At 43.7% G+C, this 14573-nt stretch overlaps 7 protein-coding genes across 7 annotated transcripts in view; 4 read left to right on the forward strand and 3 right to left on the reverse strand.

The window, feature by feature from the left end:
- Positions 1 to 392: 392 nt before the first annotated feature.
- Positions 393 to 1214, forward strand: SHE3 (She3p; the record flags this gene model as incomplete). Its single annotated transcript, XM_018855359.1, has 1 exon — positions 393 to 1214. A coding segment is annotated over one exon (822 nt), but the record flags the coding sequence as incomplete, so codon positions are not given.
- A 147-nt stretch (positions 1215 to 1361) lies between these two features.
- Positions 1362 to 3211, reverse strand: METBIDRAFT_33594 (uncharacterized protein). The gene has a single exon (XM_018856344.1). The coding sequence runs from the start codon at positions 3038 to 3040 to the stop codon at positions 1754 to 1756; it is 1287 nt and encodes a 428-aa protein (XP_018709497.1). The 5' UTR covers positions 3041 to 3211; the 3' UTR covers positions 1362 to 1753.
- A 1013-nt stretch (positions 3212 to 4224) lies between these two features.
- METBIDRAFT_13727 (pyridoxal-phosphate-dependent aminotransferase family protein) lies at positions 4225 to 5370 on the forward strand (the record flags this gene model as incomplete). The annotated part of the gene is made up of 1 exon (XM_018854418.1): positions 4225 to 5370. The coding sequence occupies one exon, from the start codon at positions 4225 to 4227 to the stop codon at positions 5368 to 5370; it is 1146 nt and encodes a 381-aa protein (XP_018709498.1).
- A 330-nt stretch (positions 5371 to 5700) lies between these two features.
- Positions 5701 to 6519, forward strand: METBIDRAFT_47599 (uncharacterized protein; the record flags this gene model as incomplete). Its single annotated transcript, XM_018858193.1, has 1 exon — positions 5701 to 6519. One exon carries the CDS (start codon positions 5701 to 5703, stop codon positions 6517 to 6519), a length of 819 nt encoding a protein of 272 aa, XP_018709499.1.
- A 1240-nt stretch (positions 6520 to 7759) lies between these two features.
- On the forward strand, positions 7760 to 12003 carry TOP2 (DNA topoisomerase 2; the record flags this gene model as incomplete). Its single annotated transcript, XM_018859151.1, has 2 exons — positions 7760 to 7785; positions 7833 to 12003. 2 exons carry the CDS (start codon positions 7760 to 7762, stop codon positions 12001 to 12003), a joined length of 4197 nt encoding a protein of 1398 aa, XP_018709500.1.
- A 250-nt stretch (positions 12004 to 12253) lies between these two features.
- Positions 12254 to 12995, reverse strand: METBIDRAFT_223592 (uncharacterized protein). Its single transcript, XM_018855161.1, has one exon. The coding sequence runs from the start codon at positions 12887 to 12889 to the stop codon at positions 12503 to 12505; it is 387 nt and encodes a 128-aa protein (XP_018709501.1). The 5' UTR covers positions 12890 to 12995; the 3' UTR covers positions 12254 to 12502.
- Positions 12996 to 13035: 40 nt separating this feature from the next.
- GAT1 (Gat1p) overlaps positions 13036 to 14573 on the reverse strand; it is a 3109-nt gene continuing 1571 nt past the window's right edge. Inside the window, exon 2 of the mRNA XM_018856345.1 lies at positions 13036 to 14573. Within this exon, the coding sequence (XP_018709502.1) occupies positions 13122 to 14573 (1452 nt within the window). The 3' untranslated portion in view covers positions 13036 to 13121.

Raw genomic sequence — 14573 nt, forward strand, 5'->3', positions numbered from 1 at the left:
CTTTCCGAAGAGTATCAAAATGATCATCTCATTTTGGCCCTCTCTACAACTCTGTTCCAAGAGTGCAGCCGGACGATTATAAACTCGGCGTTAGCAGTGTACGGGTGTTTCACCTCGGCTGCCTTTTATACACTCGAAGAACACTTTGGGTAGCATACAGGTAATTCTTTCCTACAGCATACGGCTTTTGTGAAGATATTCTCCGCCTGCTTCGTTGGAAGAATACTGGGCCCTTGGAAAAATAAACTAGAAAAAGGTCAGTTTACGACTCTTTTAAAGCTCTTTTCCCAGCCACGTATTCTTACGCTTTGTTGATCACTTTGTTTAAGCTGCCACCAAGTGATTGACAGACGAAGTGAAACCACATATATCTTAATTAAGCGGCTTCAGTCATGGAGGATAGCCCCAGAAAGCAACAGTCCACCTCGCGGGTGATTGACTCACTTCACTCGCAAATCGACGACTTGAAGCATGAATTAGAAGTCCTCCGCTTGTCTTGTGGAGACTACAAAAAAAAATCAACGATTTTGGCCTCCAAAAATGACTCACTAGTGGACCAGTTGGCAAACTGTAAGCATGAAAATGACATGGTGAATGCTTTGTTGAAGCGCAAGGAACGCCGAATTGTCGACTTGGAATCCGAGTTTGATGATTTGAGCCTGGAGTCTGAGTCTCTCAAGCAGTCGGTGAAAAACTACAAAATCCGCTGCGAAAATCTCCAAGAATCTTCTGCGTCATCCACAGCCGAACATGAACGCCTCAAGATTTCGTATGACGCCCTAATGGCCTCGCAGACCGAGTACAAGCGCCACTATCAAGATGAATTGAACAAATTGACAAACCAGTTGGAAACATACAGACTGGACTCTATACGTGACATGAGAGATCTCATGGAGAAGCTTGAGGGAAACGACAAAGATGTAGATGCACTTTTGGAGGGGCTCAATTTGAAAAGGACATCAATGGATAACATGCTTGTCGACCGCAACAAATCGATTCTAGGCTTGCTTTCTCTTTTGGCCAAGGTCGCGAAGACTCATGGTGAGGAATGCAAGTCCATTCTTCTGGATAATGTTGATATCATCAATGTTCTCAGGCACAAACATCCCGATATCTTCGACATGGTGACGGAACGTTCAGAGACATTGATCGACTTGGACGATTTGATTCGAGAGTCGGCCGTCTCGTTAGAAACCAGTTTTTATGATATCGAAGTAAAGCCTCCTCAAGAGCGCCTGGGTTCCCGAGCCTCTTCACAGCTGATAAAGAGGAAAAATCGTAACTCGATGAGATTTTCCCCAGAAGCCAGCTTACATGAGGGTTCGGAAATTCTACCCAAACAGCGCGGGGGCTCTAGAAGTCAACAAACACGCTCTACTGATAGTGGCAACCCCAATTTACATCGTCAGCTGCTGAAGAGAAACAGCTCATATGGGCAAGGACATGGTCTGAATCTGAGGAGCAGCTCTGTGGGAAGACAATATCTGAGTGGTCTGCAAAACAACCCTCAACGTGCTCCAAGTACGACGCAATCCAGGGCCAGTAGCAGTGGTGGACACAACCACTTGAGCACCCAAAATGCGAACACAAACAATCAAAGAAGAAACAGTAAACGCAAACTGTTCTACGGGGGGAACAATAACAACTACAATGTGGGGGCCGGGGAACAACACCTGCCCGCTCGAGTTGAAGAAACACATCAGGGTTGACTACAAAGATTAGAACTTCATCACAACGCTCCTTTTATAGATATTCAATTGATTCCCTTGAAAGCAGTTATAAGTCCGTCACCGTAACCGACAAATAAAAGTGTATCTTTGCCTGTGGCAGCTCTCCGAAGTGTATTTTTCCGGCCATTGAAACACGAAACACTCGAATTCTGAAAACAAGGAGCCCAAATCTCCATACATATAGATTTCTTTGCCGGCTTCGAAATTTCGCCGTCGTGCTCTGGTCTTATTGATTCTTCTTTTCGTTCTAAGCGTGTAGCTTCCTCGAAATCATTCGTGAACCCCTTTATAACCCCATCCCAGAACCCAGTCAATATCATTTTGTTTGTAATCTGTATACACTGAATACCATAATGCCTGAGGTTGTGCGGTGTGAAATTTGAGGTATTCTCATCTTGCTTGAATTTTATGTCTAGCAAATTCCTGACGTTGTAGCAAATGAGCTTTTTGGAGGCAGATCCAGTATATAGCTCTGAGGTTGCTGAGTTTAGCACCAATGATAATATAGGCAGGGGATTGTGTTCGTGCAGGCTGAACACAATCGAGAGGTTACAGTCTTTGAAGATAATGGAACGCTCTTTTACGGAGGCCTTATCATGGTTATTTTGTTCTATCGAAAAGCCATAGATGGCACCTGACTCGTAGCCCACGAAAAAAAGACTTCGCTCCACAAACAATGTACGCATGATTACTCCATTTCCTCCCCGTTTGTCTTGATGCTGGGAGGCCCCAATTTCCTCTATAAGATGTTCGCTTCGCAGGAGGCTCAGGGGAGAAATATTCTGGAGCACTCTCTTGAAATTGAACAGGCCAAATGGATCGCTCACCTCGTATATATCAAAGTTATCCGAGTCAACAGTTGCTGGTGTTATCATCATTCCATCACAGAAGTCTACGTTGCAAAAGTTGAGAGCATTCACTGGGATTTCAGCATGTATCGGCTGAGGGAGCAGTGGGTTTAACTTAGCACCTAATGCTGCGATGTCCGACATGTTTTCTGAGCATGTCTTCAAATATTCCAGGCTCAAGTCCCAGATCCTTATCATAGAGTCTCTTCCGTGGGAAATGAGGCCCATTGGCGACAGTTTCAACGTGAGAATATGGCCATCATGAGCCCTCCATAGTGCCATGGGCCTTCGCGAGGTAAGGTTCCAGATTATGATAAATCCATCGCGGTCTGACGATACAAGTTTATCCTGATGGCACGTTAGGCAAGTGAGTGGCGCTTTATGGGCTCTGAGGGAGAACTTTGGTAGCATGGGGTAATTTTGGGTTCTTACTGATGCGAGATGTTTAGAGAGTGCGTACATTGCGTGAAGAACAAAAGCGCGTCATGAGCTTCGATAGCGAACACAATCTTGAGTATAACAGACCTTCTGGTTGCGAGGAAAACCCTACACGACTCCTTTGGGATCTTCCATGAGGATATGCCAGTTTTGCTGCTACTGAGGGGTTTCGGACCAACAGCCAAAAGATCTCTGCGGAAATCTCTACGACATGATGGAGCCTGCGCACTAGAACCATGCGCCGGTTTTAAATGTATTATTGCCAACATACTATTGCATCTGAAATATGAGATAAAATTTCTTTAAAAAGGGGGTAGTCAAATTCTTTGGGCGCATTCAGCTTGTGCTTGTCAACTGAATATGAATTTGGTCGGATACTGATTTTAAATGTGTACTTATAAAATACTAATTTTGAAAGTTGTGCTCGAACGTGGTGACAAATGAAATCAATGCCCGGCTTTCGAAGTCACAGTAATGCATATTTATTTTGCACTCGAAAATTGCCCGAAATAAGGAATGTTCAGCACCAGACTCCAACTCAAGCACCAGCTATAATACAGAGTAAGACGGATGATACAGCCACACGTGCCTGGACAAGAAAATAGTAAGCGGGAGCTCACGTGAGAAGTGTTTCTCATGATCTTCAGCATGAAAATTTGAGAAACACTGGGGCCAAAACTGTCCCTGTAACTTTAAAAACCGTGGCATCAGGAAAGCTCTCCTTTTACCTCCGTGATAGAGAGGGCCCGAAAGAGGATTGACTCCTGTATTTAATCTACGATGCCTATATATGTGTCTCAGTTTATAAGAAAATGCAGTTCAGTTTGCAACTTACAGTGTCGTCAACACCAATTTTCCGTCCTGATAACAGACTTTGCCTGGGCACGATTTGCCGGGTCGCCGGAGAAATCCGCGCGGCCCGACGTTTCCGTTCCCAATGAGGTATGAAATGCCGCGGCCTATCCTCCGTTGCGGTTGATAGCGAGCTGTGTGCACACCCGGCCCGGCTTCTCCACAAATTATTTATCGGACCCACCTGTCTTGTCGTCCCATTAATTCGGCGAGCCTCAATATAGATTTCCCATTGTATGCTCAAAAACATTTTTTTTAAACAAACACTGAAATTGAGTTCGCAAATATACCAGCGAGCCCCAACTTCCAAACAGATCCATCCATTTTTGATCCAGTTTTCCAGACTCTCTTCCACAATGAGTGTCCCTTACAAGCAACCTGAGCACAAGCTCACCATGATTCCCGGTCCCATTGAGTTTTCGGACCCTGTCTTGTATGCCATGGCAACGCCTTCACAGGCACACACGTCTCCCGAATTTGTGAAGACTTTTCAGGCCGTGTTGCAGAACTTGAGAAAGTTGTTCAAGTCTTCTGACGCCAATTCCCAGCCATACGTTCTTGCCGGCTCGGGTACGTTGGGTTGGGACGTTGCTGCTGCCAATTTGATTGAGAAAAATGAAAAGGTGCTTGTCTTGCTGACGGGCTTCTTTTCTGACTCGTTTGCTGACTGCTTGAAGGTTTACGACGCAGACGTCGACGTCATCACTGCTCCAGTGGGAGACGTGGTTCCACTTGACCAGATCGAAGCTCAATTGAAAAAAGAAAAGTATGCTGCCATCACAATCACCCACGTGGATACTTCCACTTCTGTCGTGTCCGATGTGGGTGCAATTGCCGAGGTTGTCCGCAAGATCTCTCCAGAGACCTTGATTATAGTAGACGGTGTGTGCTCTATTGGTGTGGAGGATATGGAATTCGACAAGTGGGGCGTGGACTTCGCCTTGACGGCTTCTCAAAAGGCGCTTGGCGTTCCAGCGGGCTTGTCCATCTTCTACGCCTCTTCCAGAGCGGTTGAAAAAGCCTTGGCGAGGGAAAAAGAGTCGACTTTCTTTGCTTCTTTGAAGAGATGGACTCCTATCATGAAGGCGTACGAGTCTGGCTCTGGTGCGTATTTTGCCACCCCAGCTGTGCAGACTATCACCGCCTTGAAAGTGTCGTTGGACGAAATCCTTTCCGAGACCTTGGAGGACAGATTCTCAAAGCACGAGAAAGTCTCCAGTCAATTCAAAGATGAAATGGAGAAGTTGGGCATGAAGATCTTGCCTGTCAAGAGGGATGTTGCCGCTCACGGGCTCACTGCCGTATACTTTCCGGAGGGCGTGGACGGACCAGAGTTATTGGCAAAATTGGCCACAAAAGGCTTTACTGTGGCCGGAGGTATTCACAAGGCCTTGGTCGGTAGATACTTCCGTGTTGGCCACATGGGATACTCTGTCTACGAAGGTCACGTGGGCAAGGTTTCGAAGGCTATCAGTGAGTCAATTAATGAGTTAAAGAAATGAGCAAGCTGTGAGGACTTCGCCTGCTTATAGGGAGACGTCAGCTCCGCCCAGAAAAAGAAACAAATCCAAAATAGCTAAATTTTATTCCAAGCACAATCCGTCTGTATATCATAAACAAGGATGCTTCTCGCCTTCTCTGATTTCTATTGGCACGCTTCATCTTGGTGTTCTGCATGGTTAGTGGCGCGCGAATGCTCCACACAAAATGCAGACGCGAAGACATGAATCACGTCTGAGGCACTGGACTGAGAAATTTAAAAGCTTCGATCCAGTTCTCCGACTAATCTTTGGGAGCTCCACTCACAAATAAAAGCTATATTATCTCGGTCGATGACAATGGAATTCGATCTTTACAAGACGCTCTGCGTGAGTACCACTGCCTCGCCTGTGGAGATAAAAAAGGCATACAAGAAGCTTTCGCTACAGTACCATCCAGATAAAATCCAGCAGCTTGAAACGAACGAGGACAAGGATTATTTTCCAAAAATCCAGTTGGCATATAGTGTGCTATCAGATCCCCAGAAGCGTAAGATCTATGACACGACGGGCTCGTATGGCAACTCTTCAGATTTTTCTGCTGGTGACTTCGACTGGAAAGAGTACTTCCAGAACATGACGGAGAAAATCACTATAGATATGATCGATGAGGATAGAGAAAAATACCAGAAGTCTTTGGAAGAAAAGGATGATATATTGCACAATTTTGTATACTACGAAGGTGATTTTCTCCGGCTATTCGAGGTGATTCCGCATTTAGAGTTTGACGAGGCGCTGGAAAACCGTGTGTTCGACATGATCGATAAAGCTGTGTCTAATGATGAGATTGCTATGGATAAGACCATTCAACTCACATGGAACAAGTACAAAAAATCGCGCAAAACGAAAGTCAAACAGGTGTTGAAGAAGATGGCTAAAGAGGCACAGGAGGCTGCCGAATTAGCAAAGATCATCGGCCAGAAGAAGGCAAGTGGTGAAAATGATCTAAAGGCAATGATTCAGAAAAATAGCAGCGGTCGCATGGATGATTTGATCCTGTCCTTAGAAGCAAAATATGGACGCTCCAAGGGTAAGAAACGAAGCGTCCCCGACGACGAAGAGTTTGCTAAAATTCAAGCACAACTTACTAAAGGTAAGAAGAGGCGGAAGTAAGGGACATGAGCCTGGTGGGTCACGATGATGTTTTTGAAGTGCCAGAGCATGAGCCACGAACCATAATTCCCGCCAAAGAGCAATTGAGCATAAAATCAGACATTCTTGTGTGTCAAGCTTTAAGTTTTTTCTTTGAGCTTTTAAAGGATGATACAAACTCGAAGACTATAATCAGAAATATCTGGGAAAAATAACGGCATATAAAACTCCCCTACAGACATAATTTTTATTATGGCCATATGCCAACTACGGAACTCCACTGCTAGATTGACACAACATCCACTATTCGGGATAGGTTTCTGGTGGACTGTCTGGGGTAGGTGTAGGATCCGTTTCAAAGATGAGGACCAATCGAGATCTAGGTCGACGAGTGAAACTAACTTCAAGCGTCGAACAATGCAAAATTTGTTGCATGTATCGAGTTCTGAAGCCGAAATCTGCAATCAGCAACAAATTCTATGTCTTGGGGAATTATTTTCTCATACTGCTTGCGGGATCATTTGAGCAGAACACAAGCGCAAGATGATGGTATCCCAAATTGACGCCGGTTTGTTCGTAAGGGGTTATAAATAGCTTATACAGTTAGTGTTTCCAATAACCTCCAGTTGCACACTAAAAGGTTTAATTGTATGCCTAGAGTTCTGCATCACTGGGAGCTGTGTTGTTAGCCATGGTACACCCTCATCACTCTTCTGTTTCACTAGATACTGCATCTAAATATAGCATATTAATTTGCCTGAGAATGGCATCCAGTTTCATCATGGCGTTGTAGTAAGGGTTACCCGCCACACACTGCCATGAATTTTCATCTTTATATTTCGCATCGTGTAACAATAACCAAGCTAAGACGGCTTTGAAGCAGTTTCAGCACCGGATACACTCATTTACGAGACATAAGGTTTTTCTTTTTACAAACCGTATCATACTTAGTTTATGTACTCCCACTGATTTGCCGTCAAACTCTTTCTTTTTGGCTCTGTCCGAAGATACCTTGGACCAGGACTAAACATGTTTATCAGCAGACGTTGCGCACAACAGTTCTGGGCCCGGCAGATAAGTATTTGCCTTTCTAGGAAATTCGCGTACACACATCGCATAGGCTCGATCAAAACACGAAAATTGCACCAGTCCCTCCAGGCCCATAAATCTCAGGTTCAAAGTAAAAAAACAACAACAACAAAAACAACGCGTGCTCAATCTAACATAGATCTCCGTGGTAACATGTCAGATTACTCAGATAATGATTACTCATCTGGCGTGGAGGAGGTGACCCGGCCAACAAAAAAAACGGCCAGATCGGCTGGATCCTCGAGCAGCAACGCGTCTTCTGAAAGTGGAACGCCTGCTTCAAGAAACGGTGGTAATGCCTCAAACCAGTACCAAAAGCTTTCGCAATTGGAACATATTTTGAAAAGACCAGATACATATATCGGATCTGTCGAGAAAAATGAAGTTGAGATGTGGTGCTTTGATGACGCGTCCGAGCTGATGATGTTCAAGAAAGTGACCATTGTACCTGGCTTATACAAGATCTTTGATGAAATCTTGGTCAATGCTGCCGATAACAAAATCAGAGACAAATCCATGAAGAACATCAAGGTAGAAATAGATGCCGCAGCAAACACTATTCTGGTCATGAATGACGGTAAAGGTATTCCTGTGGAGATCCATGACAAGGAAAATATCTGGATTCCAGAGATGATTTTTGGAAACTTACTTACGTCTTCTAATTACGACGATGACCAGAAGAAAGTCGTCGGTGGAAGAAATGGATTCGGTGCCAAGCTCTGTAACATATTTTCGACAGAGTTTGAGCTCGAGACATCAGACCAAACTACAGGTCAACTTTATAAGCAAACATGGACTCAGAATATGCTGAAAGTGTCTAAGCCGCAAATCACCAAGGTGAAGAATAAGCGTGAATATACTAAGGTCACATTCAAGCCTGACCTCGCTAAGTTTCATATGGAAATTCTCGATGAAGACATTCTTTGTGTTTTGCGCAGAAGAGTATACGATTTGTGTGGTACTGTTCGAGATTGCAACATTTATTTGAATGAGAAAAAACTCCCAGTAAAGAGCTTCAAGGGATATGTGGAGATGTATGTCAAGGCAATAAATGAGAGAAGCCCAAGCTTAAGTATCGAACAGGAAGCCAACAACTACACTTCCATAGTTCATGAGGTGATTAATGACCGTTGGGAGGTAGCTTTTGCCGTGAGTGATGGTACCTTTAATCAGGTGAGTTTCGTGAACTCGATCGCGACGACAGCAGGCGGAACACACGTTAAATACGTATCCGATCAGATTATTGACAAATTGATGGATGAGTTGAACAAGAAGGAAAAAGGAAAAAAAAAATTGATGATCAAAGCGCCTCAGATCAAAAGCAACATGTTCATTTTCATCAACAGTCTTATCGAAAACCCTGCTTTCACTTCGCAGACAAAGGAACAACTCACTACCAGAGCAAGTCAGTTTGCCACCAAGCAAAAGGACAAGGTGACAATCACTGACCAGTTCATCAAGAAAATAATGAAAACTAGTATCATTGACACCATTAGGAGTATTGTCGACGCAAACGAAGATAAGGCTTTACAGAAAGAGGATGGAAGAAGAAAGACGAGAATTAAGGGCCAGGTCAAATTGGTGGACGCCAATAAGGCTGGAACCAAGGAGGGGTGCAACTGTACATTGATTTTGACAGAAGGTGACTCTGCTAAGTCCTTGGCAGTCGCAGGCTTTTCTGTTGTTGGAAGAGATTACTACGGTTGTTTTCCTCTTCGTGGTAAGTTGTTGAACGTGCGTGATGCATCTGCTGACCAGATTGCTAAGAACGCAGAGATCACGGCTTTGAAGAAAATCATTGGTTTACAACACAAAAAGCACTACACGATTGACAATGTCAAAGAGTTGAGGTATGGCCATGTTATGATTATGACTGATCAAGATCACGATGGCTCGCACATCAAAGGATTGCTCATCAATTTTTTCGAATCGAGTTTTCCTGGTCTTCTTAGCATTCCAGGATTTTTGCTTGAGTTCATTACCCCAATTGTCAAGGTCACTATCAAGGGAAGAGGCCGCCAGGACCTGCAAAAAATTTCGTTCTATTCGATGCCGGAATTTGAGTCTTGGAGAGACACAGAAGGCCAAAACGTTCGGTGGTCCCATAAATACTACAAGGGTTTGGGTACATCTACGCCCGCGGAAGCAAGAGAATATTTCTCGCGTTTGGATAGTCACTTGAAAGAATTTCATGCTCTTCAAGAACAAGACCCGAACTTGATAGAGTTAGCTTTTTCCAAAAAGAAAGCCGATGATAGAAAGGAGTGGTTACAAGGCTTCCAACCAGGTACTCATCTTGATTCTGAAATGAAAGTGATTCCCATCAGTAATTTCATCAATGAGGAGCTCATTTTGTTCTCAATGGCGGACAACATCAGATCTATTCCTTCAGTTCTCGATGGTTTCAAGCCTGGCCAACGTAAAGTCTTATTTGGATGCTTTAAGAGAAATCTTGTCAACGAAATGAAAGTGGCTCAATTGGCTGGTTACATCGGAGAGAAGACCGCTTATCATCATGGCGAACAGTCTTTAATGCAAACAATTATTGGCTTGGCGCAGAACTTCATCGGTTCGAATAATATGAATTTGTTAAAACCAAACGGTGGGTTTGGTACTCGAGCTGCTGGTGGTAAAGACTTCTCCGCTGCAAGATATATTTTCACAGAATTGAACGAGATCACAAGAAAGGTTTTCAATCCCTTGGATGATCCGTTGTACACCTACATTCAAGACGACGAGCAAACAGTGGAGCCGGAGTGGTATCTACCTGTCATTCCTATGCTTTTGGTAAATGGTGCTGAGGGTATTGGCACTGGCTGGTCTACAAACATTCCTTCATTCAACCCTGTTGATTTAGTCAATAACATTAGAAGACTAATGGAAGGACAAGAGTTGGAGGAGTTAGTGCCATGGTATAGAGGATGGGAGGGCGAGATTGAAAAAATCGACGCCGGAAGATACAAAATCAAGGGTCTTATCGAACAAATGGATGCGAAGACTGTGGAAATTTCGGAAATTCCAGTCAAAACATGGACCGACAATGTTAAAAACTTCTTGTTGGAAGCTATTGAGAATGATAAAACTGCTTGGATTAAAGATATGGAGGAACAACACACTTCGAGAATCCGTTTTGTGGTCAAATTGACCGAGGCAGAGATGGCTAAAACACGAAAAATAGGGATGCTTGAAAGGTTCAAACTCGTATCTACCGTGTCAATGTCAAATATGGTCGCTTTTGACTCCGAGGGAAGGATAAAAAAGTATGATGATCCTAATCAAATTTTGAGAGATTTCTACTTCGTGCGCTTACTCTACTACCAAAAGCGTAAGGATCACATGACTGAAGCTTTGCAGAATCAGTTGGTCAAGTTGAGTGAACAGGCCAGGTTCATCAAGTTGATAATTGACAAAGAATTGAGTGTTTCCAACAAGAAACGAACAGTCTTAGTTGAGCTTCTTAGGCTGTTGAAGTTCACTCGTTTTGATAAAAAGGGCCAACAAATTAAGGATGATGATTCTTGTTTGTTCATCGAAGATGCGGAGAAAACGTTGAAGGAGGAAGAGATGGGAACAGGTGACATGGATCTCATCAACGAGCAAGGTGTGAACCAGATAGAATCGGAGGAAAATGTCCATGTACCCGAGAACATCTATTCACATTACGACTACTTGCTTGGAATGTCACTTTGGGCATTGACTCGCGAAAGATACGAGAAATTGCTAGAGCAGCGTGACGAGAAGGAGCAAGAATTGAACATCTTGTTCAACAAAAGTGCCAAAGATTTGTGGAATGAAGATTTGGATGCATTTTTGGAAAGTTGGCAAAAATTCATGGACGACGATGAGTTTGAGCGCTCGAAATTGACCAGTGGCCCCGGTCTGAGAGCATCTAAGAAGAGAAGGAGAGTCAAAGCTGATGCAAAAGATGACGACTATGGAGCCGCGAAAAAGAAGCCTGTAAAGAAGTCATCGACTGCTACAGCCATCAGCAAGAAAGCCGATACCTCAAAGGGCAACGTGAAGAAAGCACAAGGTACACTTCCCTTCTCCAAAAAGGATTCTGCACCCCCAGAGGATAATCTTCCCACTTTTTTTAAGAAGCCTCCCACCAATTCTTCAACAGATTCGAAAGCCTCAGAGAAGTCGAAGAGATCATTTTTTGATTCAGATGAGGATGTTGTGGTTCTATCCGAAGATGATGATGCCAAGAAACCTTCGACCTCTACTGCAAAGTCTCAGGGTGTTCCCAGTGTCCAAGATGAATTGGATGATCTTATTATTGTGAACGATAAAGCTCCTGGGAGACGCAAGAAGGAAGTCAGCTACGCTGTTGATGATTTCATTGAAACGGACGAGGAAGAAGGCGAGGAAGAAGACAAAGACGACGACAGCGATGTCTACACTGATGGCGAGTAAGCGAACAAAAGAGGGTAAAGCATTTGGAACGCACACATATCTAATTAAAAAGAAGCACATGAACCAAGATCACTAGAAGGGAGCATGCAGCTTCTGCACAGGCGAATCCCATAGTAATAATACTTGTGAGACAATAAACCCCTGCAGCAAAAGACCTGCCCATGTATTTGTGCAGACATGCGAAAGATTGGGAAAGACAAAAGTATGGGTTTATGAGCCTTGGGGTATATCCTTTGACCATCTGGCAGAATCAAGTTAGTTGGAGTGCTTGGGATGCTTCACCTCCTGGAATAATCGGCTTACTAAACCCCAAAAGCCGGCGTTAAAAGTACTCATTTTTTTAATTCCATTTCTAGATGAATTCCATGTCAAAAAGACATTGTATTGAGCATAGTGACAAATTCATTTGCAACAGCATCCTATCCGATAATTTGTTCACAAAGCATGTTTGTAAAGGATTCGGAGAACCCATATTGCATTCAAAAGTCAACGCAGTTTCTCACTCATTTTCTCTACAGGGGATGCAATCAGTCAAGAGATCGGCCTTACCGTCCAGATGCCCTAGACCGTGCTCTGGAAAGAGACTGTCTCGTATAAGGTTTTTTAATAATTTTGAGTCTGGGAATCCATCATAGTGATATGATTCTGTTTGCGGAAGCCCTGATTTTTTCAATCTTCGACAGTATATGATTTTGCTAACATCATCTTGTGTAGAAATCTCGATAACAAAAATACCAGGCTTGTCGTATGATGGGCGGACAGCAACTTCTGCAACGAGATTTTTCTCAGGGTCGCTAAATGTCTGTAAGATTTCCTGGAGATACCACACAGCCCGATTGTGCCATTTGCATCTGGCACAATATTCTATGGTCACTTTCGGATACATCCTGTTTGAGATGATGGCAGAAGCTTCTTTCTCAGAGCTACTTGAGATTGTATGGAGAGATGATGTAATCAGGTTTGGTGAGCTCTGCGATACCGAAAGGGTGCGTGCACTACCGCTGCAGCAATATATTGAATTTCATTTCTAAAGGCGGAGGACATAATTGAAATTATACGCAGTCTATAATCTTTATATTAAACAAAATCTAACAGCCGCATCTATGCTTTTATATCAATTAGATATTCATAATTAGCCAATCCCATTGGCCTTTATTCTCCTCGTGTTCCTCGACATCCATTTTTAGGCTGTTTTGTGGTATTGAGTACCATTCGCTTTCCTTGTCCAGTTCATTAATCGGGATAAGAGTTTCTTCTGATTTAACTGTGATTGACTCACCCATTTCTGAATCGTAAGGCTTCACCTCCTTTTTCTTATATGCACCGGCTTTGTCTGCAGAGTTTTGTCTGCTTTTATTGAGAGGCTTGGGGTTCAAGTCATCTCCATCTCTATCAGATTTGGAAGTGATCGTGTTAAGGCTCTGCGACAACCCCGAGCTCTGCTGAGGAGTCTTTTTTGTACCAGAACCAGTGCCCTGTCCACGCTGTCGTTTTTTGATAACATCTGTTTTTAAACTCAAGGGCCGAACAGTTCCATGAAGTTTCAAAAATAGACCACATGCATTACAGAGCGGCTCACCTTGAGGATTCCTCCGCCACAAAGGCGTTGTCTTTGTAAAACAATTTGCACATTCAATATTAGTTGAATTCAAGTTCTGATTTGAACTCTTTGGGTTCCCTCTAGAAGTTGCCCCAGATGTCACTGGTGTCCCAGTTCTATTTTCCAGTACATTCACCCCTTTTCCATTGTTGCCCGTAGATGGAGAGTTTCCGCTGAATGCATTAGACTCTATCTTCTTTTTCATTTTCTTCATCTTTGTCTTTTTTTTGGGCAGAGATACTAACCGATTGACATTTGGTGTCGTTCCCGAATTCGAAGTTGAAATAGACTCCATAGGACTACCAACATCATCAACATAATTTTCCGACCACGAAGTACCAGCAGTTGTGTCGAAATGAGAGTTTTGAAGCTGCTGTTGCTGTAGCTGTAGCTGGTGCTGGTTTGAAAGCTGCAGAGTGAGATAAGATTGAGTTGGGTTCCTCACGTTTGTGTCAAAGAAAGACATCCTGTCCGTGTCATTGACTAATAGTGGTTCTGCAATGGAAGACCTGGCTGAGAGCATATTTGAAAGGCTAGGATCGTATTGAGAGCCTCCCAAATTCATCGAGTCAGGAATTGAGCCAATTTCATCATCGTATGGCGTAAAAGGCCTCAGAGGAGCTGCAAAATGATCCGCAACACTTACCAATGAGTTATCTTGTCTTTTCATAGGTGCCAGGAAAGAGTTCGACCCTCCGTGGTACATGAAAGTCGAAGGTTCATACAGCAGCAGAGGCGTTTGTCTCTTCGACGGAGGGAATCGAGATTGCGTCAGCGGAAAGCTTATAGCCTGTGGGGCCGATGACATTATTCCCAGTGTGCTTGAAGATCTGTTAAAGAGATTAGGATCCACATTGGATAGTTCAGGCTCAGGTGTTTGTTGAAAGGGCAGCGAAGCCTGGATATCAGGCATGTGAAAACCGTTTGTTAGAAAATCGGCAGGTCTGGCAGACAATGAGTGAGGAAATGC

Source organism: Metschnikowia bicuspidata (assembly GCF_001664035.1).
Source record: "Metschnikowia bicuspidata var. bicuspidata NRRL YB-4993 chromosome Unknown METBIscaffold_8, whole genome shotgun sequence".
NCBI lineage: Eukaryota > Fungi > Ascomycota > Pichiomycetes > Serinales > Metschnikowiaceae > Metschnikowia > Metschnikowia bicuspidata.

Bases quoted from the DNA above. Each gene is read 5' to 3' on its own strand.
- METBIDRAFT_33594 (XM_018856344.1), bottom strand. From the start codon at position 3,040: ATGTACGCACTCTCTAAACATCTCGCATCAGTAAGAACCCAAAATTAC.
- METBIDRAFT_223592 (XM_018855161.1), bottom strand. From the start codon at position 12,889: ATGTATCCGAAAGTGACCATAGAATATTGTGCCAGATGCAAATGGCAC.